Raw genomic sequence first — 23,774 nt, forward strand, 5'->3', positions numbered from 1 at the left:
CTTCCCTGTTGATGCATCCATCTAAAAAACTGCACGTTATCAGATAATAAGTCATTTAAAGTAACTCATAAAGCAAATACATCGCTTTCTGTGTCCTGGAGACATTTTTGTGACGAGCATGTGGATCACTACAGGAGTGGAGGTCAGTTTAAAACAAAACATGCATGTTTTTCCAAGCAACAGACTGAATCGTATCATGCAGTCCTGAACCTGGTGCTTGTGTCTTCGACAGCATGCACACCATGCTTTCTCATTCCACACTTCATGCCTCATACGGCATGCACAAGTGTTGCATACTTACACATCAACTATCTCCTTACTAGTCACTGCTACAGCAACAAACCCCAGCAAACCCCATATTAGAAACACAGGGAACAGAATTAGGGATCAGAAAACAGTTCAAATGCCCAGATGCTGCGTTTACTTACTCCAGATATTTGGTCCACGTTGGCGGGTCAGACATGGCCATGAAGAAACAGTTGGTCAGTATGGTGAACATTATGAAATAGCTAAATAATGTGGACACAGTTAAGAAAAGCACACAACTTGGCAGTTGGCAGCACTTTTAGATTAAAGTTACCTTATTTTACAGGGGATTACATCCTTTACATGGATCAACAGAAAAGGTCAAAGCATACATTTTGCAAATTCTTTGTGAAGATTAACTATAGCAAGATAAACTCAACTCCATAACTGAGACCAAAAATTTAGTTCTGTGAAACAGGATTAACATGAGGGATGTGAGGGATTTAATCTGAAAAAAAAAAGAACAGTATAAGGCAGTTTCACAATGGACAACAGAGCAATCCAAAATCAACTTGTGAGGGGAAAACAAGCTATTATTAGAAACTGGTCTCATGGCAGGAGTGCATGCAAATAATCTAATCTAGAATTTATTACATTATATTTTGATATGATGGAAGGAAGTTTCCTTCCCCATCTGCACACCAGATCTCCTAGAGGTTTCCATTTGTTCTAAAGAATATATAAACCTTTTAAATGAAACTCCTAAAGCTTCTTAGATTTAAATAAAAATTTTAATACAAATAAAAAAAACAAGATGGAGTCTGTGATAGTGGCAGAAAAAGGATATGAATGGACTAAAATTTTAATAGCGATGGATCGAATGAAATGAAAAGGACTAAATATGTAAAGTGCAGATGTGGAGCTGAATCTGAAGATGGCTTTCCCTTTGTTGAGTACTACAAAAGTCTGCAAAAAGAAAAAAAAAACACAGATTATAAATAAAATATGAGATTTTCAAGCATAATTCTAATACATCTCAGTTTTTCTCAGGTGTCCTGAAGGACTTTTTTAGACCCAAACTCAGCTGTTTTTGTTCCTGAGTGGGAATAGTTGTAGTATGAGGCGACACAGACAGTCAGCAGGGCAAGTGGAGATAATGGATGCAACTTCAAAGTGGGCCAAATGTTTCTCCAACAGATGTAGCGTTTGTTAAATTCTTTGGATAATCCTCCCATCAAGCAGCACATCACATTCCAAAACAAAGAAACCCTGAGAATAGCTGCCATGTCTGCATGGTTTCATCCCTGCAGGCAGATCCGCTGGCACAACCAATCAGAACGTGCCAGCTGAGCAGTCCCACTGTCCAAGTCTCAACAAAGATTAGTACTTTATTTACAGACCAAGTGAGCGGTTTAACCTTTGACATGCCAATTGATTTTATTTTTTACAATTCAAAGGATGCAAACATGTCTAAAATAATCCCTGATGACTTGAATAATGGAAGTGAGCCCCAAACATGTTATACGAGGAAAATATACTTGAATTTCTAGTAGTTTTCCTTTGTAGGAACTCAGTTTAACTTATTGAAATCTGCTGAAGCAGATTTCTCAAATTAAAAATGCAAGAAAGCCAAGTCAAACATGATATTTTCTACCATTATGACTTTGGAATATCTTTATCCTTTTTCTTCTTTTGCTACTGAATATAGACATGACAACATTAGGATAGGACCAACATATTAAACTTTTTTTTTTGCATGTAACTGCAATTATTTTTTAGGAACTTTGCCTCTGAAAGGCACTATTTTGCTGCAGCAGATCAGCTTTAAACTTCTTCTAAAGAAAACATTATTTATTCAAATTGTTAGCACATTTTTTCAAATCCAAAGAGTCATAATGGAGGGATAACAGAGCTAGATGTGGCTCTTGAGCCTCCAGTTGCTAGTATAAAACATGCCTAAATTACTGAAAAAAGTTTTAGTTTTGATAGTTTTTAATTTATCACAGATATAATATTTGTAGTTACAAATTTGGAAGTTTTTCTTTCAAAATTCAACCGAGCAATTTGTGTCTGCGTACCTTGTTTGCTTTTATCTGTAACACAGGAAATTAATGGAATAAGTCGATTCCCAACTCATTCCAACAATATGATCCTGATCTTAAAGTAGTGAACCCGTCTTCCTTCACACTTTCTGTCTGTGTATTTCTCTTCAGGATGCATCAAACATGCAGCAGCCCTGACCTTCTGGTTCCTGTAATAAAACGGGTCGATGTCTTCCAGTGGCACCCCGACGAGCTCAGGAGGGATGTCTCCAAAGATGCGCGGCAGCTGCTTGCCTGCCTCAAGGTCGGCCCTGGGTTTGAGCGGTTCTCCGCCCCTCTGAGCCTCCCTGGAGCTTTTGGCTTGATCCTCAGCAATCCGCCGCTCCAAGGCAGCCAAGGATTCGCGAGTGAATCGCCGCAAGCCATCAGGACCAGTTGGTAACAGCATGGCTGCCATCTTTTCATCCTGATCGTCCTGTACTAGAATTTTTTCCCAGCTGGAGGAAGAGACAGTAAACATGGAATATATTAGCACCGAACTCCAATTTATAGAATCATGTGTCTACCAGGCAACTGCTTTATGTAAATTTTAGAGCACTACTTGCTTTGTGGAGCATGAAAAGGCCTGACAAGAAGTCTCAGTATCTCTGACTGATTTAACCAACAATAGGCCCTTAAAATCAATTTGATATTAAATATTTTAAACAACCAATATATGCAAACAAAGTAAATGATTTGAGAAGAGGAGTGATGTGGTGGTTCTGGCTAAAACTCTGGCCCCAACGTTCAGAATGAGCTGCAGCCAAAGACATTTACAGCGGTCCAGGCTGCAGGAGATGAAGGCATAAATCTGATTATTTTACATCTTGACTGCAAATTTCTCACTATTTAATTATGACATTAAAAGCTAATTGACATAACACATTTTGTATTTTAACATTTTTTGGTTTGTTGTCAGGAATTTGAACCAACAATCGTACTTTTGGATATTAATCTTTTGGCTTCAAGGAGCTAACTCTAATCTGTCATGGTTAAAATGTATTCTGAAATTTTAAACATAAGTAAAACCCTGGCAGGTAATTATTAATTAATGTTATTGTCGTAAATAGGTGGACACAAGATAAGAACACAGATTTGAATGATCTGACTGCCACACAAACCCAATACTTTTAGTCATTCCTTATATAAAGATACAGGTCTATGAAAACGTAATAGAAAAAGTAACAAATAATGTGGATATCCTAACATTTTGTGCACAATTTAACCAAAAGGAATATTTTGAGCATTTTTGCAAGAAAAAGCAATTCAGATAAATTAAATATATACATTTCAAAATTCTCTTTCTTTCTATTTGCCTTTTTTATAGTGGGCAAAAAGCGCTTCTAAATTTTTTGACAAGTTACATCACATGTTTGTTTATAGATTTACTTTTATATGAGATCTGCTCATTCTAATCTACTTCTATTTATCAATCACCAGATTGCAGCAACAAATGCCTCCTATAAACGAAGGCAGTTCTAATTTTTCTTTAAAAAACTCCAGATTTTTTTTTTTTAATGCAAATCCAATTCTTTCTTTTAATTTTGTACATTTGAAAATATTGAAATTTTCATTGATTCATTAGTTGGTCTTTTTCACTTAAAGTCTTCAAATTGTACATATTTCCAACAGATGCTTCACTTAAAATACCATAAAGATCCATTCCAATATTTTTTTCAAGAACAGGAATGAACCATTTTTGCTCCACCCCTCTCCTTCCACGGTTTACCTCTCTTTAAAATCCGGAAATGACAAAATCCAAAATAACAAAAAAAGCAAACCCACTTTTAGATTGCAAAACTTTGAACATGAATTATTAGGATACATTGCAAGTCCAAAACACGCTACAAGGGAAGTAGAAATACAGCTGGGATGGTTTAAAATCCTCTTGCAGATGTGTACAATCATAAGTCTAAAAGGAGCGCATCTGTTTTGTTTTGCTGACAAAAACCTCTCCACTGAGTAAGCTTTAAGACAGTTTGCATGTCATCGGATCACACGCCAAAGCCACAATCTAATTTAAACAAAAAAAATATTAAAGGGCTTTCCACTCCACACTAAATTCACTCCAAATATTGCAACCGCAGGTGGAATGTTGGGCTTTAATAACTGGAAAGGCCTTTAAAAAAGCTGGATTACACCCTTATCTCTGCCCTTTTGAAAAAGGCAAACATTGTGGTATTGTTTTACTGACACCAAGCTCAGCTCCCGTTATCTTTGCACCAAAATTAGAATGATCCCTTTTTCCGACCAGCCAGATGTTGGATATATGCTTTTCTGTGATCTGCTTAGTCTGACTCAGGTCAAAATCAGAGCGCTTCATAAGACAAGATCAATGTTTTCCATATTTTGTGTCATAATCAGGTTGAGGTCTTTTGATAATGTTAAAAAAAAAGCTGGTGTTATGTGACAAAATCGCAAAGGAAAGTAGATGCCTCTACATTTAAATAGACTGAGAGAGTATCCGCCGCATGCAGTGATGCTTTGCACAACAGGAGGAAGTGATTGTATCACATTCAACAGAGGGGGGAGGGGGTAGTTGAATAAAATTTAATTCCCATAACAGCCAGATGTGATACGCTCATCATCACCCCCCAAATAATTAAGAAAATTAGATTGAAAGCAGAGTGGAGCCGTGGATTGTGCATTCACGAACTCAATCAGAATGCTGAACCATTGCTGGTTTCATTTTTATAAGGATGAAGTTTCTTGGTTTTTATGGCAGAGCTATGGCAACACGGGTTAATAATCTGAAAAGTGGAAATTTTATGTATGAGTGAAGTACAAATTCGGGTCAATCTCTCCACATTTCACAGACCAGCAGAGATTTTAAAGCACAGACGGCGTGGGGAGATTCACTGTAAGCTGAGCCGTGACACAACTCTTCTGAGCACGCCTGTCGTCTGAGATCTAGATTGACATTTTTTTAAGATTTAAATGTTTTTACCAACTTTGGTGTTGCTTTTATGATATTTAAAAGGATGTAACAAATTAGTATCCTTTGTGCACAAAATGCTAACTTGTGCGTACAAGATTCTAACTTGTATGTACAAAATACTAACTTGTGCGTACAAGATTCTAACTTGTATGTACAAAATACTAACTTGTGCACACAAGATGTTAACTTGTGTGAACAAGATACAAACTTGTTAGTACAATATACTAAATTGTACGCACAAGATGCTAACTTGCGTGCACAAGATGTTAACTTCTGAGTACAGGATAATAATTTGTGTACAGGATAATAACTTGTGTGTACAAGATGTTAACTTGAATGTGTACAAGATGTTAACTTGAATGTGTACAAGATGTTAACTTGAATGTGCACAAGATACTAACTTTTTGTACACAAGATTCTAACTTGTGTATACAAGATTCTAACTTGTGTGTACAAGATACTAACTTGTGTGTACAATATTCTAACTTGTGTGCACAAGATGTTCATTTGAGCGCAAAAACTGCTAATTTGAGAGAAGAAATACATTTTTTTAATGTCATGTCCAGGGCTCTGTAAGGAGCTAATCTGGAGTTTTTTTAATCCACTGCCTGTGACTCTGGGTTGCAGATCACACCAACAAATCACTCAGTGCAAAAACATTCTAAGAACCCAACGACAATTACAAAAGCAAACCAAATACTAAAAAAACAACATTTCATTTTAGAAATCTAAACAAAGTTCTTGAAACCAAAACACACAAAAAAAGAACACAAAATAAAAATGAAACATTTCGGAAAACAAAAAAGGAACCAGAAAAGGTAGGGAATATGGAACATTGCTGGTTGGATGATGAGGTTTGTCCATCATTTCAACCGAAAGTTATTTTTAAACATAATTTTTGGAAATGTTGTTTTCTAAAAAGTTTCACATTTTTCCCCGTTTCATTTTATGGAATAGTGTTTTTGTTTATAGAATTTTATTTTTACTTCTAAATTGTAATGTTGTTTTTTATTATTATTTGTCTTGCCTTTTTAACCGCCGTTGTGATGTTCAATATGTTTTTGCGTTGAGTGATTTGGACTTCAGGGCCACCGTAGTCATGAGTTGGAAGACTATTTTTTTTTTAGTTCAATTGAAGAGGTTTGATCACAGTCATCAGGATCCTGGCAATGCAGCTTTAAATGTGCGTTTTTCTTTAAGACCTTTTGTGCATAAAAACGTTCTTCAACAGTTTAGAGTTGTTCAGTTGAGTCAATTTGGAAAATAAACTGTCTTTCGACTCAAACGCTGGAACAGCATTGACAACATAAATCTGAAATGTTTAAGTACGGAGCTGGAAAAATTGATTCTATGACCTGCTGCCATGAAAATGTGTCAATAAAATTTCCCACAGCTCATGATCTTTGACCTGCTAATTCTTAGACACAACAAACCAACACAATCTAATCATTTAACATCTGAAACATTTTAAATAATACACATTTACAATTTTGTTTCCTGGAAACTGCTGGATTCATGGCTTGGATTTGTTACACCAGAGACCCACATCTGAGTGGGCTTATTCAACCATACCCAGCTTTTCCTCCAATCATCTTTATGCCATGCCTCATTCAATTTTTCTAAGATGGGAGGGAAAAACTGCCACAAACATTTCAAAGGGAAGCAGAAAGGGGTGGAGTCAAGTATCTGACCCCATTCACTAAAGGCTTGATGCCGTCATCTGTTATGGATACGTATTAATTTTTCTATTGGCTATATAGTCACATTTATTAATTTAACAAAATTTCTCAAAACGTTTTTTTAAAACTCTGCATTTTTGACAACCTCAGGATCCTGCATGTCCTTGCAAAACCTCAATCAATTCCACTTGTTTCTCTAAATGCCATTTTTGTTAGATTTTCTGTGTTTCACAATTCAATTTTCTATTCTTTTGTTTTGTTATTTCTTCCAAATCTCAACTCCAAAACACGTTTTTGGTGTTAAGCAAGAATAAGTCCAATACTATATAATTCTTAACCTTTGACATATTTTAGACTTTATATAATTTTATTTTTTTATATACTTTACATTATATATTTCAAATGTATTTTATTTCTAATCATGACTTTATATATTATTTTTCTTGAGGTTATCAGATTTTTTGTGTATACAATGACAATATGGGAAAATTCTGATTCTAATTCTGATGTAAAACTATCTGCAGCTACATGTGGATTTTGAAATAGTTTCTCCTTGCAGGTTAAAGTCTGCACTAATTTTAAATCTCACAGCCAAGTTGTCCTCTGATTCTGTAATGCAAAACTTAAAAAGAAATATCTCAGGTATTAAAATGTGAATGCACACATTATGAGACACTTGCAAAGCAAATTATAAATTAATTTTATTAGTGGAATCTAGTTTAAATTGGATTTAAAATCAGAAAAAGGTAACTTGCAGTGAAAATGCACAACGTTCCCTAGTTAAATACTTATCCTTAATTTCTTTTGGTGCATGCATTTAGACAATTCTTTTTAAAATAAAATCTTGAGAAAAAAACAGGGTTTTAGCCTTGAGGATAAAGGCGAACTACTACTTACATATGAAACTCTGAGATTTGGCACAATTTCCAGAGTTCAACTCATCAGGTTTCAGCAAGAACAGCCAAAGCATCCGTGCAAAATCCATGACTTCATTTCCAGGTCCGTTTTTTCTCCTTAGTGAGCCCAAACTCCGATCCGCACCGCGCAAACATGTCACCAGAGTCCCAAATTTTTTGCGCACAAATCAGCAAAGAGTTTGGGGTGAGGAGTGTTTATCAGCCCTTGTTGGACATCTTATAAGTTTTCACTGTGCGCAACAGTTTCTCCTTTTCTCCAGGATCCCGGGGTTCTTCTTTTTTCATCCCACAAAAAAGTCCGTCGAGCGAGCAGAGGATGCTGCGCTGTTTTCCAGCAGTGCGCAGAAGCGGTACCTCGATTTGCCCTTGAGCGAGAGCGCACGGGGGAGGGAGGATGCAACTGGACCACGCAGGATTATTGCTCCTATGCGCGCCTCCTGCTTGGCTCAAACATGGCAGGCTCACTAATCAAGCCGGATTTGTGGGGGCGCTTGGAAATTGGCTGCACACCACACAGTAAACTCAATTTCAGTTGTAAATTCTCATGATCAATCTTGTTTAATCCGGTTATTGAACTATAATATTGTGGTAAGTCATGTGTAAAAAAAGATGCTTAATTTTCAGAGCTTCCGTAACATGTTCAAAAACATGTACTAAAAATATAAATAGTTTTTGCTTCTGAGTAAAACACACTTGACACAGCCTGTTTTCTGTGTTAGAAGCTGGAGTTAGAAGGAGCGCGTGTTTTACAGTTGATGGAGAGTCCCAGGGACTTGACCTTCACGTGGTCTTTAGCACCCTCTAGTGAAACGTTTTGGAGACTGCAACGCATGCGCAGACTAAACCTGTCCATTGACGAGGCCAAATACACTTATAACGGGGGGGGGGGGGGGGGGGGGTGCAAAGGATTCATTTATATCCATATTCGCACACCATATTCGCACACTTTTTTTAAAACTTTTTTTAAGTTACTAATTTACTATTTTCAACGAGGTGCCGTTGAAAATAAAAAAATGCCCTAAACAATATTCTCCTACAGAAATAAAAGTAACAAATAAATATAGAATTAAAAGAAAGTCTTTCCCTGGTGTTTTTTTTATACAACACAGCGTTACTTCCCCTGTCAAAATGGGGAATTGATTGTTTTTAACAATTATCTTTTTTTTTTTTGCTTTTATATCAATGTAGTATATCTTTAAGTTCAACAGCACTTACATTTATGCAAGAGAATATCAATATTTGACATTGTTATGTGACTATAATGTTATATATAAAAACAAGTATTTTCTTTTTTTAATCACAAAAAGAGTCAAAGTTCTTAATTGAAAAGACTGATAGGTATTGCATTCTCTATTATCCTGCAATACCCTAAAACATAGAAGGCTGAAAAGAGTACACTGTATTTTTAATTTTGTAGACCAAAAGGTTTATAGCACTACTTAGACATCATAAAGTTTTTAACTGTAGAGTAGTAAAAATAAAACACCACAGAAAGACCCACAAAGCTCAAAGGAGGCTCTAGGGATCATGTTGACTAGCCTAATATCACAAATTCGTATTAAAAATTAAACCATATATCTGAAACAACTTAAAGATATATGTATGTTGAACATTTTATTTAAAAAAATAATTTTAAGCTTTAAAACTGCAAAACCGCAAATGTATTTCCAACAACTGTGAATTATGCTAACGACATAAAATAAAAATACACCTACGTATTATTTATTAAATGTTGATACTTAAAAAACAAACAAACTGGTTACATGCTTGAACAAAAGAAGATGGCAAAATAAAGACATATAAGAAAATAAAGCACATAAAAAATACTGGGTTGTCATATAACTTATTGTCCTCAGCAAAAGTGAGAAGTTTTCTTGCTTTTTGATTTTCATAAATTCGAATGAATTAAAATATAAACAAATCTCCTTGTAAAATACATTTTCAATGTGGTAGATTTTTTGAAAAAAATATTTTATTAATATAAAACTTGCCCAGTATTATCAAAAACATTCAAAACTAAATCAAAAAACAACATGCTAAGTGGACACTAAACATTTAACTTTTTTCCCCTAAACATTTAACTACAATACCCATAATGCACATCGTCGAAACCGTTTTCTTGTTTTCTTTTTTTTTACCGGATGTAGCATCACATGAATTGACTGTCAACATGCAAGATGGCCACACATCACAGGCAAAATGCCGCTGGGCGGAGGAAAGTACAGGTACGTTTTCTGAGTTTTATAAGAACTTAGTGTGTGGGAACAATGTAATTGTTGTCTTTTAGGTTTGCACAAGTGTCTCATACCTGCTGAAGCGGCAGCAAAAAATCACTTGCGGAAGCGGCGTGACAACTATGACTCATGTCATGGTGCAAGCCGGCTAACCCTGTTAGCTTAGCTTAAGTAAGGTGTTAGCACCGTTGGAAAAGGAGCCTCTAACTTACAATTTGCTTCTTCAAATACCTTAGTTGCATATCCGAAAAACTTTACATGTCAGTTGGCCATTTTCCCCTTTGCGTAAATGCCGGTGTGTTTTAGCTAAATCTGACGTAACGGTTACGATGATGCTGGTTAAGCTACACTGTGTCCTGGCTGCGTCTAATTGCTGGTACGACGAAAGCGTCTCCGTATATATCTGCCATTTTCTGCCCATTCGTTATGCTTCACAAGGGACGCTATCTTTAATTTCATAGTGTGTTCTAATTATACCGGGAGGTTTTGTGTCGGTTACGTCTTCGTCCCCTTACGGTGATGCGAGTGCGTGAAGCGTGTTCCACGTCCAAAAGTGGGTGTGTTGTGGGTTCAACACTGCCTGTAAGCCTGAACCAGGCGCCGGTCCAAGAGAGAGGCTGACTGCAGTCGCATCTTTGTGCCACAGGTGTCTTACGTTATTAGGGACGAGGTGGAGAAGTACAATCGAAACGGGGTGAATGCACTCCAGCTAGATCCTGCACTCAACCGGCTCTTCACTGCTGGGAGGGACTCAATCATCCGGATATGGAGTGTCTATCAGCACAAAGTACAGTTTATGACTTCAATTAAATATATACATTTTTTTGTTTTAGAGTTTTGCAGCTGCATATAAAGCGACAGAGATACTCTTTTAAATGATGCTACGTTTTTTGCAGCAGGACCCATACATTGCATCAATGGAGCATCATACAGATTGGGTAAACGATATAGTCCTTTGCTGCAATGGGAAAACATGTGAGTTTATAAGTATTAACAGCAGATTTGATCCAAAGTTTGTGTTTAGCCTCTAGCAACTCACCTCTCCTTCTCCTCCAGTGATATCTGCCTCTTCAGATACAACGGTGAAAGTATGGAACGCGCATAAAGGATTTTGCATGTCAACGTTACGAACGCACAAGGACTATGTTAAAGCTTTGGCGTACGCCAAAGACAAAGAGCTTGTAGCATCGGCCGGTCTGGATCGGCAGATCTTTCTTTGGGACGTAAACACGCTAACTGCCCTCACTGCTTCGAATAACACAGTCACTAGTGAGTACACCTATAGTCATGTGATGGGTTTAGCCCGCTTTCATGGGTAGACGTGTTTGTGATCCACCTTTGGGCTTTTCTGTGTTCCTTCAGCGTCATCGCTGAGCGGGAACAAGGACTCAATCTACAGTCTGGCAATGAACCAGATGGGCACAGTTATTGTTTCTGGATCCACTGAAAAGGTTTGACACACATCTCCAAAAAAAAAAAAATCTATGGTGAACCAATGCACAAAATTTTTTCTTTTTGCTTTGTTTTCATATTTCTTATATTTTTTATCTTGCTTTAGCCTGAAGTTAGATCTGTAAGATTTTAAATCTTGACAGCGTGAGTTTTTGTTGTTTGTTTTTTTGTCCTAAGAATCCTGCTAGTCTATTGCCTCTACTAAGTGTTGTTGTTTTTGGAAGTTTTTTCCTCCTAAAGGGGGGTATCCTCTCTATTGTTCCAACATTGAATGCTCTTTATGAGGCAGTACAATGACAATTCTTCTATGTAATAAATCTGTCACACACATTCATTCACTTAGGCCTTATAGTAGTAATCTTGGCAAAATTAGACTACAAACATTTTAAATATATCTTCTTTGCCTTGAATTTTGCTTTGGTTTTTTTATTTGTTTGAGGCCAAATTGGTTGTTAATTGTTGCTTTAATTCAGCTGCACTATAAATTGTAATCAAACTGTAAGGTTTGTTTATCTACATAAATTTAGCTCTTTCTCCAACCTTCAGGTTCTGAGAGTGTGGGATCCTCGGACATGTGCAAAACTCATGAAGCTAAAAGGTCACACGGACAACGTCAAGTCCTTGCTGCTGAACCGAGACGGCACGCAGGTGATTCACCAAAGCGCTTCAAAAACCTCATCATGCTGAGCCGCAGGAATCCCAAACTCTTTAATCCCGCTCTGCTCCCCCGGCAGTGTCTGTCCGGCAGCTCGGATGGGACCATCCGCCTCTGGTCTCTGGGCCAGCAGAGGTGTATCGCCACGTACCGAGTGCACGACGAAGGCGTGTGGGCCCTGCAGGTCAACGAGGCCTTTACGCATGTCTATTCAGGAGGCAGAGACAAGAAGATCTACTGTACGGACCTGCGGAACCCAGACATCCGTGTGCTCATCTGCGAGGAGAAGGCCCCAGTGCTCAAAGTAACAGAACAAAACACTCTTTTAGCAAACTGTCTAATGTCCCCAAACTGTGGCTTTATAAAATAAATATACACTTTTAGTAACTTTTTTTATAGCACAACAGTTCTGTCTAAATAATTGTAGCTCTACTTGTCAGTTCTAGTAGTTTAATCAAGCTTCCATTTTTTTCCCCACTAACTTAAATCATCCGGACATTGTTGGTCTCTTTTTTTGTTTTATAAAATTTTAACTAAAGCTATCGCATTAAATAACACATGTTGATGTTTTGTTCTTCATTCATGCTGTCATGAAGATTTTTTCTGTCTTTTTGTCTCGTGCTCAGATGGAATTGGACAGATCTGCTGACCCACCTCCAGCAATCTGGGTTTCCACCACCAAGTCATCCGTTAATAAATGGGTAAGCATGCGTGGCCGCTCTCAGATCACTGGTCAGCACAGGGAACACAGCGGCTTGCATGGAGGCAGGTCTCACTGTTGTTCATGTGGACGCTTATATCAGAATGAAACTTTTTAATCTAGGTTTTGTTTGTTCAGTCTTTAAAGGGAATCCACAACTTCAGATCATCAGGGGAATACGACAATGACTGCACCACTCCCCTGACGCCATTGTGTACTCAGCCAGAACAAGTTATTAAAGGTACAAAAAAAACGTCCTTTTCTTGGTAAATCTTCCTCATGTCGCCTTCTATTTTATTTTATGAACTGAAATAGCCTCTCTTTTTTATGCAGGAGGTGCCAGTATTATTCAGTGCCACATTCTGAATGACAAGAGACACATACTCACGAAGGACACTAACAACAATGTGGCGTTTTGGGACGTCCTGAAGGTATCTGACACGCCGTGGTGACGCTCTGCCAAGGATTTGAACATCTTTTTTGACGTCCGTAAAAGATTCATTCATCTGAAAAAACCTGTTTGGGTGGAGACGCTCAGATTTAGATATTTGCTCGTCCTCCCTGATAGACTAATGAGTTTGTTTGAGAATCCGATTTTTCTGCGACACCAGCCTGTTTCATGCAGTCTGAACCATTTCTTTTCAGGCTTGCAAAGGAGAAGATCTGGGGAAAGTGGAATTTGACGAGGAGATTAAAAAGCGCTTCAAGATGGTCTACGTGCCAAACTGGTTCTCAGTTGATCTGAAAACAGGGGTGAGGGACAAACCTGTGAAAATAGAACCTTTTGTCCAATTTTTTTCATTTTTGGATTCATGTAAAGTCTGATGTTTGCATTTCATTGTTTATCTGCTCCGTCTCACTAGATGCTCACTATCACTTTGGATGAAAGTGACTGTTTTGCTGCCTGGGTGTCTGCAAAAGATGCTGGCTTTTCAAGTTCTGATGGGTCCGATCCAAAGTGTAGGTCCATGTCCTTTTCCGTTTTAAGCGTAATATTGGTGCTTTCATGGCTAATCTGCCTTCCACAGTGAACCTGGGAGGCCTTTTGCTTCAGGCTCTGTTGGAGTTCTGGCCCAGGACTCGGATTAATCCCATGGACGAGGAGGAGAACGAGGTGAACCACGGTGAGGCGGCTGCTTTTAAACCCAGGGATTTTGAACCAATGAACATGTGACTTTATGTTTTTAACTCTATGCTCCTGTGCCCACAGTCAATGGGGAGCAGGAGAACAGGGTCCAAAAAGGCAACGGTTATTTCCAGGTTCCTCCACACACCCCAGTGATCTTTGGAGAAGCTGGAGGAAGAACTCTTTTTAGGTAAATCTCCCATCAAACCTGTCTGTCTGACTCGGTTTGTGCATTTCCCATAATGCCATTGGAATATTTTTACTTGAGAAGAAAATGATTTACAAACAAATCTGTAGTAGCTTTAAAAAAAAAAACTTTTAACTATTGTATTCTGTTATAATATTAAAGTTAATCTTTTTTGCAGGAATAAAAGGTTTTATTGTTGTTTTTTTTGTTTCACCTCACATCTGCTGCCTTTCACAGTCAGACATGAAGACTATTTAGTAATAATTCACAAGGTTAATATACATTGAAAGTAGTTTCTTTTTTTTTTTTTAATAAAATGTAGGTTTACTCTAGAAAAACTGTGACTCTTTGAGCAGTAAGGAAATCTGCTGATGTTGCTGCTAAAATGGTCCTCCGTGTTTTTTCTTCTTTTTTTATTGAAACCGAGTCACCAAATTATTCTCTCATGATGTCAGTGCCTCCTGCTAAAGGAACTGAACCGTCAATCAGAGTAGTTCAGCTCTTTTCCTCCAGCATGAGTGCACCATGAGTCATGAAAGGGACTTTTAAACATCAGGACTTAATGAGGCTTCTCGATGATGAAGCTCCAGATTACCATCTGGATAAACATGATCTTCCAAATCAAGTTTGTCCAGATCGCGTTCGTACAGCTTCCTGCCTGTGCAAGAAATTGTTCCAGTCTTTATCTCTGCTGTTATCAGGGTGAAAAAATGGGAAGAAAACCTTTTTAGCTGAAAAAAACAACCAAACACTGTGACCTTATATCTAGAAGATCTAATCCCTCACAGTTTGGTTTATTAGAAATCAGTGAGCGCAGCATTTCACTGATGTGTCCTATTTAAAAAAAAAAATGCGGCTGGTTTTAATATTTCCTTAGGCTTTTCGGTGGTCGAACTGCTGCTGATTTGGGCTGATAGTCACTCTGAACAATCAGGTTGAGGACTAGCCTCCTCTTGTTTGTTGTTTTTTTCTGCGTGGATCATTGACGTGGAAAACTGCTTTGTTTTCTGTGCTGCAGGTTGTTGTGTAGAGACTCAGGTGGAGAAACAGAATCCATGCTGTTGAATGAGACAGTCCCACAGTGGGTGATCGATATAACTGTAGATGTAAGTATCCAATAGTTGCTTTTCTTATATTTCCTTTCTTTTAAAAGAAACCTAAGAAACAAAGTATTTGGTTTTTTTTTTCACTTTTTGGTTGTTTTTAAGGGGGGGGGGGGCTTTAATAATTAAAAAACCATTAGTTTGTAATAGTAAAAGCTACACAGAATGAGGATAACACAAGTGTTTCTTACAGTGAGAAAAATCTCTTCATAAAGAAATTCAAGTTTTTGGATTTGATTTTTGATATTTGTTGTTTTTGTTAGTAAATATAGAAAAGCTGTCATAATTAATAAAACTAAGGACTGCACCATATGAGGAAAACCCGTGATTTGCGACATTAATGATCAATTTTGCGATGACGATATAACTTGCGATACATGAACAAATAGCAGAATAACTAAAGACATCATTTCTATTTCACTGCAGTAGTTAATTTAATTTAAATTAGAGTCAACATAACTTGTCTACATAGAAGGTAAACATCTAACATAAAAAGGAATCCACCCGATTGGTCAAATGCATAAAGGGATTTATTTGATTCATTTAATACTTCAAGCTGCCATAAGATTGTTTTAACACATTCAAGGTAACCATTTAACGCAATTTTTGCCAACTTTTGCGATATGCGTATTGCACAGCTTGATATCGCGATAACGATAAATTTGCTATTTATTGTGCAGGCCTAATTAAAACTTTTTAAAATGTAAATTCAGAGTAGTTGATTAATTGTAGTATTTATGTTAATTGGCTTTGCTGTAGTTTGATGTTTTCAAGAAGAAATTCTAGTATTCAGGCTGTAAGTTTGGCTTCTTTACATAGATTTATTTTCACATCTCCAGGGTTTTGTTTGTTCTGATTTATTTTCTTGTGCATTTTCTTTTGTGTTGCAGAAAAATATGCCCAAATTCAACAAAATCCCGTTCTACCTCCAGCCTCATTCCTCCTCGGGTGCAAAAACTCTCAAGAAGTGAGTTCTGGAATCTGTCGCGTCTCGTGGAGCGTGCCCTGCACTCCACCTCATGTCTCGTCTTTGTGTCCTGCAGGGACCGCCTCTCAGCCAGCGACATGCTCCAGGTCCGGAAAGTGATGGAGCACGTTTACGAGAAGATCATTAACCTGGACAACGAGTCCCAGACCACCAGCTCCTCGGCCAACGATAAGCCTGGCGAGCAGGAGAAGGAAGAGGACATGGCGATGCTGGCGGAGGAGAAGATCGAGCTCATGTGTCAAGACCAGGCACGCTGACTTATCCTAACACTTTCTTCCAGCAGCAGCTTGGTTTTTCCCTAACATTTTGTTTTTGTCTTCCCTCCAGGTTCTAGACCCCAACATGGATCTGCGAACGGTAAAACATTTTATCTGGAAGAGCGGCGGGGACTTGACGCTTCACTATAGGCAGAAGTCCACGTGAAAATAACCCTTTTTATAAGCAGAACTCTGCCATTTGCCAATCACCACCCACCTCTGACATGTAGTACCCTTAACCCGTCGTGCGGTCAAGTGAGAATCCAGAACATTTGTACGGACGGCATTACTGATGGGTCACGGGAGCAGTGGCCCTAGCGGTCTGGCGCAGCCAACACACTCCCGGGACAGAAGCGGTCCGTGCCGGTCCTTCAGCATTTGAGGAACTGACTGTTTTTCTGCATCTTTTCCCCCCAGCGTTGTTTATTTATTGTCTTCTGTTCTCCTGATCGGCATTTGTTTTTACCACCATAAGTTGACGTTCTGTGTTTGTGTCTTAGTGTGTGTATGCACATGGATGTAGTCGACCATTTGCTGTGCTACATTCCAGGAGCTGTCCTTGTTCTGCAGACACTTTGCACCCGCCTCCAAAGCACCATCAGTGCAGGAGAAACGCTCTTCTCCTGTCTCCTCAACATCCGCCACCTTAACTTAGCATCAGACTTTTACTCATCGCAAAACTCACCAAAATTAAGCATTTGTCTTATTCATTCTTTTAGCTGCTGTCCATGAGATGAATGTGATATTTGTTTTTCTTTTTTTGTAAATATATAAACTTTTTTTGATTTAAGACTTATTTTGATGTTTTGCAGCAGGTTTTTTTTTTAGTTCTTGTACAGTTTCCTTAAAGACCGGTTCCTTTTTTTTCCTAATCTTTTGAGCGCGTTTACGGTCGTCATGGTGACTGGACCATGAGTTATTCTGTTCACTGCAACGTCAAAGTTGCAGTTAATTCTGGGGAAAAACAAAAAAAAAAGTTGTTGGGGCTGTGTTAGCAGCTGGATGTTGATATGAAAGGTATATAAACATATATCAAACAGTAACTAATGCTTACATGTACGGCTCACGGGTGGTAACTTTAAACAGGGGGGGGGCGTTGTTTTCTCGTGTATATTCCATCTAGATTTTATTAAAGGACACATAACTTGGAGAGGAATTTTAATATCCAGCACTGTGGACAGTTTAAGTGAAATAAATGCAAACAGCCCTTTTATTTTCACTCCATCTTGGTGCAACACCAGGAAAAGAATCTTTTCACAAGTTTTCTAGAGTTAATTTTGCCATGAGTGTATGCGATGCCATAATGGAGGACGCATAGTGAGCTGGATTTGGCCAAAAAGGAGAAAAAAATAAGTGTACCACAATTGGGCCATAGCACTGCAATATTCCTTGTTGTAATAATTTGTGAAATATGTATATTTTAGGGATTCAGAGAAATAAACTGGAATGGTTTAACATTGACAGAGCTGTGAGGGTTCTAAATGGCTGTTTCGATGACTAAAAATAAAAACAAGGGACACTTTGAAAAACATTTTTAAGTGATATTTGTTTCTCAATCAAAAAAGTTCACCCATTTCACACTCATTCCTAACAAAACACACAATTCCTTAATAAAATATCTGCAAAAATACCTTTTTTTATATTTTGCAACTTGGACTAATAAAAACATTATGAACAATTAGAGCAGTTTATATATAAACACATTTCCTTTTCTGACTTGTATCTGAGCTTTGCATATATTTAAAAAAGAAAAAATTTTAGCAACAAAATGGCAAAAAAAAAAAAGTGTCAGTAAATCAATTAGATATAAATTTTGAAAATAATGGCAAAAACCTTCCCAGATGTCATGTAGTAACATGCACAAAAATATTTTAAGACGACAGGACAAATGTGTACCCTAAAATAAAAGACCCTTTTGTCATAATTAAAAGCCTACCGTGTAAACACATGCTTCTAAAAAAACCCCAGTCTGAAGTGTAACAGTGCACCAGATCAGCTTCATTAACGAAAAGACAGTGTTGTAGTAGTGAAGGTGCAGTTGGGCTCTGCTGGAGTAAAAGTGATCAATCTTTGGGAGCCTTCAAGTATTTCTCACTGAATTTGACCAGGATTTAAAAAAACCATCACCCAAAAAATCAGATTCTGCACCCAGCAGATCAAAAACACCAAAATTAAAGTTTCCCACTGTAGTTATGATTCCTCCTTCATGCTGTACCTTCTCCTGTAGTGTAACTAAAGCAGCCGTTCCTCATGCAGTACAAACCAGGTGACATCATAAAGCGCTATATGTTCTCAGTCTATCTTTCCTTCGTCTACATCTGTGAAGGTGTGATTGTCAACTCCATGTTAAGATTTTTCTCCTCAGTTTGGCCTGACGGAGGCTTTTATTCCACGTGCGACTCCCCGTGGACCCCGTCAGGAGCTTCCTGGAGGACTGCAGACTCGCTCTCATCTGCACACGAGGCTGGGACCAGGTCAACAGGCGATGGGGTGGCGTGCTCTTGTACCAACGACTCGGCCTGGGTAGGGAGGGCCTCCTCAGGCAGAGACAGCACCCCCACAGGGGGACTTGGACTGCTGCTGGAATCAATGAGGAAGCTGTCTTGGTTCGCAGACTCTGTGACCAGCTGAGACATGTCCACAGGTGGGACGCCTGAGTCGATGGAGGTGTCCGTGGAAGTGAGGTCTGCAGCTGCTGGGGAGTTCAGCTCCGGTGGATCGCTGTTTTCTGCTGAGTATGAGAGCTTGTGGATGACCTCCAGCTCATCTGCACAGCAGAATAAATAAAGTGTAGTTTAGCGACAAATAACAGTATATTTAAATTGATCAAGAACTTGAATTCAACAACACTGCATTGGTACCAACTCACCAATGCTGTTGTCTCTGTCCTCGTGCATGGCAAGGGAGGTGTTGGTCATGTCGATGGAGGACACAGACAGATCCAGCCGGTCCAACAGATCAGCAGGGTCGGGGTTCAACACTGGCATTTCTTCATCAGAGAAGCCTGCAAATGAAAAGGAAGATCAGCCAAAAGCTTGACCCACATGTGACAGGCTTCATGATCTGCTCTGACCGCGGTCCGGGATTCCCTGCGCCGGAGCAGGAGGTGGAGCCTCCTGAAGAGTGATCTGCTCGACGTCTATCAACTGTCCCGTTTGGGCTGACGGCGCCATCAGAAGAGCCTAGAAACAAACCGATGAGGTAAACATGGGCTTGTTCCTCTGTGAGGATTTGATCTGATTAAGTGTAGTAAAAATTCAGACAGTTTTATATCGATCATCTGTTCAAACAAAAACTAAAATATGTTCACAACGTCAAAGGGTTAGGACTCAGTCACCTCCGTGTATCCCTGTGCAGGCAGCTCAGCAGGGCTGTTCTCTGCTGAAACAGCTGTGGAGGGGCTTTCCGCCGACGCGGCGGGGTTCACGGGGATCCGGTGCAGGTAGCCGTAACCGATGCCACAACCCAAGCTAGGAAGCAACGTGTATCAACAATTACTAGATTACCGTAACATGGGATTCATATTCATGCTTACTGAACTGATGTAAGAATATTGTCTGAGGTAAATCAATAAGAACTCCATTTTGTAACTTGATAAATAATCAAGTTACAAAAATGAATAAGGACCGGATTATGGCAACTATGCAAACATATTTACAAAAGAAATACCACAAAAGACGTGGGATGATATAGATTTGCTTCCTCTCCCACTCCCGTTCAAGCAACAAATCAAACTCTACTTACATTTAATTGATAATCATTATATGTAATGAATCTAATCTAATCAACCGAAGGGTTGGGGGATCGATCCCCGCCCTCCCCAGCCAGCTGTCGACCCCGAGCGCGGCTAGTCTGCAGCTCACCGCTCCCCCCAGGGGATGGCTCAAAATGTGGAGAAGAATTTCCCCATTTTGGGATAAATAAAGTATCAATTTATTTATTTATTTAATGTGACGTGAGTTTACTGTTTGCATTACAGCAAAAGGGTCTATTTATGTTTTTTGAAGAAGATGGCATTATCAACTTTCATTTTCTAATCAATCTATTATACCTGAAATGATATATCTGTGTTTTGTAGTGGTTTATTTTGTGGTATTCCATTATTTTTTATAGTTTGAAATAAACAAATCAACCCTTGTGGGGTCCAGCTGACCCCAACCTCATGTTAGTGTGCCTTAGACAGCACCAGGGTCAATTAAGTACCATTTTGAAACCTTTCCAGAACAGTATCACTGAGATATTTTGGTTTTCCCTGTGTATCTGTGCGTTTCCTCCCACATGTCAGAGGTTGATTGGTGACCTTTAGTGAAGTGTGTCTTTCTGTGTCCATGTAACAAACTCTTTCAGGGAGTGCTCTGCCTATGATAGCTGGGACATAGTAAAGCTTTTTTTAAATCTCAGTACTGTTCATCAAAGTTGTATATTTTGTGCTGTTTTCAAATATAAAAGATATTCATAAAAGCTTTTACAAAACGGTGAACATTTGCATAAAAGGCCTCATTAACTGCTCCTTTACTGCAAAAACGGAGTCTTAAGAGAGTAAAAACACCCCGTTTCAAGAAACTTTTGTCTCATTTTTAAAGAGCAAGAATTATCTTAGTTTGAGAAAACATAACTACATTTGTTTTCTTATAATAAGATGTCCATTTTTCTTATCCCATTAGCAGAAGTTTATGATTATTTAAAGGAAAACAATTTGACTTATTTCTAAGAGCTGTTTTTTTTTATTATGGACATTTGCAGTGCATCTTTTCTGCACTTACTTCCTGTTTAGCTAACGTTTTTATAAACACCGAGGCTTTTCCAGTACATCATTAGAAATGTAACGTGGGCAGTATATGTATGTGAAAAAATAAGACCAAAATTCAAATTTGTAAAATGATATAGTTTGATGAGAAGCTCCCAGATTGTTATTTAAACAATTTTAATATAAGCAGAAGGTTAACAAATTAAAGGGAAAAAAATCAAAATGATTTTGTGTGATTTTTTTGTTGTTGTTTTCTGAATCATTTAACATATTTCCCCAATTAAGTAAACTATTCATTCATCTGACATCAAGCACTTTCATTGATGTTATCTGAAGTTTTAATTTTAGAACGGTAGAAGTCCTAAAGGGACAAACATGATTTTAACTAAAGATTTTTTACTGTAAACCCTAATCCCTCTGGGGACTTTTTTTTGTTCCACTTCTTTGGTCCCTACCTGCCTTCACCCCCCCACGCTCCGTTGGGAGTGACCATCACGTCTCTGCAGGCATCCGTTTGTGTGTTATACACCAGCAGCTTCAACGGCTTCCCTTCATGAGCCTCGATGAGAGCGAAGAAGTCTTCTGACTGCAGAGCAGAAGAATTGCAACGACTGCTGTTTATTTGCTGTGCATTAATATGTCAAAATAGAGGCTATGGGGACTTACATCTTGCAACACCTGATCTGCACCAACAATGTAGTCCGTGTGGGACTGAAGGCCCGCCAGAGCCGCTGGAGAACTGGGTTCCACATCCTACAAGGCAGCAAATGTCAAGAGCAAACACCATGTGGATAAAAGTCAAAGTCCCAGCCATCGCTCGGCTCACCAGCACGTGCCAAACATTCTCACTGGCTCCTTGGTAACTGCAGAAGCGAACGCTGGCCCCCAGCAGACCCTGACCTCCCCACATGTTATTGGGCACCACCTCCAGCTCCCGAACCCTCGTCGTTTTGGTGCTATACACTTCCATATTCACCGCTTTCTCCATGTTGGCTTTCAGCACTTCCTTTAGTAGATCATTTTCCTCGTTCTGGAAAGAAAAAATAAAAAAACAAGGCATGATTTTACAGTTATAAATAATGCACTGATGATGAATGACTAAATGCATGGATAACATACCAGTCTTTTGCTGTCCAAAGACAGGATGAAGTCAAAGAAAGGCTCCAGTCCTGCTTTTTCTGCAGGAGAATTTGGCTGCACCTGCAAACATATGAAACTTTGTGGAAACACTGAGCCCTCCTCAGAAAACAAAGGTATAACCAGTTTTGCTTTAGGTTTAAGTTTACAGTCAAATGTTGCGCAAGAAATCCCTCATAAACGGTTTTTTACTTGAAATTTCTCAATGCTCAAATTCATACGTTTAATTAAAACCCACAGTACTAAAGCATGCACAATAGTTAGCTCTATTCTATTAATCTATAATCTTATTGTTTTTCAACTGTACTTCCGGTTTTTGCGCTCATCGAGGGCAAACGATATAATGTACATGTAATACACGACTAAGCTTTAAATTTTAGTCTAGTAATAAAATATTATATTATTTTTTTCAGGCTCACTAGTACTACTTGGGTAAGCACTACTTTTCTACTATAATCTTTCATCGGTGATACTTGTTTAAAATATGAAGCATTAAGACACGTAAAGAAAAGATAAAGAATATATCTAGCTAAACTTAGCAAACAAATGAGCGTCGAATAGCAGTAAACAGTGCCACCTCATCAGCTTTAGCTGCGCAGCTAGCTGTTTGCTAGCATCAAGTGTTTTCCCGATAAGCTGCTGCACGCGCGGCTTTGTGTGACAGGAAACTAGGTCACGGAGCCGCTCTCACCCCGTGAACGTGATATCCGTACGTCCCTCCTTCGAAAGCTTCGGAGCTCTGTGACAACCCCATTACCGCTCTCGTATCTTCGTTAACGTTATGACCGGAATGAAACCAGAGGAAATTACTGCCACTGACAGCCCCTGACCATTTTGGAAGCAGCCCAGAGCAATCGAGTATCGAAGGTATCAAACCTCGAAGGGATTGTGGTCGATCGCAGACAACGTCGAACGTGCTCATGCGCATGCGCATCCTAGATCTGTCAATTTTTCTGGCCTGTTAATATTAGGATTTGATCTTGAAGATACGTGATTTCAACCAATTTAATGTGACTAAAAAAAAAACTCATACAATTGGAGGTTCAACCAAGTTTCTCCAGAGGGCCTCCTCGCGGAAGATTTTGTTTATCAACATTCTGGAACTCTTAATGTTTGTTTTTGTTTTTATTTCAGTTTTTTTCCTGACCACGTTATTCAGAAATGTTCACAGTAAGCACTTCTAGATTTATTGTAAAAAATAGATTAGTAAATATTTTTTAAAAAAATATTGATTGAATATCTATAAAATGTATGTATTTACACTATTTGACTCATTCTGTTTTTGCATATTATCTTTCATGCAATAATGTTTAAACAAACATTTTTT

General features: G+C 38.5%; 3 protein-coding genes across 4 annotated transcripts in view; 1 reads left to right on the plus strand and 2 right to left on the minus strand.

Annotated features, from left to right (window-relative positions):
• LOC101159774 (sodium channel protein type 4 subunit alpha) overlaps positions 1 to 8,435 on the minus strand; it is a 48,706-nt gene extending 40,271 nt beyond the window's left edge. Inside the window, exons 1-3 of the mRNA XM_023965178.1 lie at positions 7,842 to 8,435; positions 2,488 to 2,785; positions 429 to 1,212 (exon numbers count right to left, since the gene is read on the minus strand). Of these exons, the coding sequence (XP_023820946.1) occupies positions 429 to 499 (71 nt within the window). The 5' untranslated portion in view covers positions 500 to 1,212; positions 2,488 to 2,785; positions 7,842 to 8,435. The remainder of the gene's footprint in view (positions 1 to 428; positions 1,213 to 2,487; positions 2,786 to 7,841) is intronic.
• Positions 8,436 to 9,956: 1,521 nt separating this feature from the next.
• Positions 9,957 to 18,193, plus strand: wdr48 (WD repeat domain 48). Of its 2 annotated transcripts, none has more exons than XM_004079025.4 (18): positions 9,957 to 10,086; positions 10,742 to 10,882; positions 10,992 to 11,070; positions 11,152 to 11,364; positions 11,458 to 11,546; positions 12,094 to 12,195; positions 12,282 to 12,506; positions 12,829 to 12,903; positions 13,041 to 13,143; positions 13,236 to 13,333; positions 13,548 to 13,655; positions 13,766 to 13,862; positions 13,931 to 14,026; positions 14,113 to 14,218; positions 15,234 to 15,321; positions 16,209 to 16,285; positions 16,362 to 16,554; positions 16,634 to 18,193. In XM_004079025.4, exons 1-18 carry the CDS (start codon positions 10,039 to 10,041, stop codon positions 16,727 to 16,729), a joined length of 2,034 nt encoding a protein of 677 aa, XP_004079073.2. In that variant the 5' UTR covers positions 9,957 to 10,038; the 3' UTR covers positions 16,730 to 18,193. The 2 variants fall into 2 exon arrangements, with proteins under 2 accessions (XP_004079073.2, XP_011484841.2); XM_011486539.3 differs by having other exon boundaries at positions 10,995 to 11,070.
• gorasp1 (golgi reassembly stacking protein 1) lies at positions 18,081 to 23,312 on the minus strand. Its single transcript, XM_011486537.3, has 9 exons — positions 23,139 to 23,312; positions 22,430 to 22,510; positions 22,137 to 22,340; positions 21,977 to 22,063; positions 21,766 to 21,896; positions 19,901 to 20,033; positions 19,637 to 19,745; positions 19,433 to 19,567; positions 18,081 to 19,330 (listed from the first exon to the last, which is right to left on the minus strand). The coding sequence occupies exons 1-9, from the start codon at positions 23,199 to 23,201 to the stop codon at positions 18,948 to 18,950; spliced, it is 1,326 nt and encodes a 441-aa protein (XP_011484839.1). The 5' UTR covers positions 23,202 to 23,312; the 3' UTR covers positions 18,081 to 18,947.
• Between the last annotated feature and the right edge of the window lie 462 nt (positions 23,313 to 23,774).

The sequence above is a fragment of the Oryzias latipes genome, chromosome 17 (genome assembly GCF_002234675.1).
Source record: "Oryzias latipes chromosome 17, ASM223467v1".
NCBI classification, from domain to species: Eukaryota; Metazoa; Chordata; class Actinopteri; order Beloniformes; family Adrianichthyidae; genus Oryzias; species Oryzias latipes.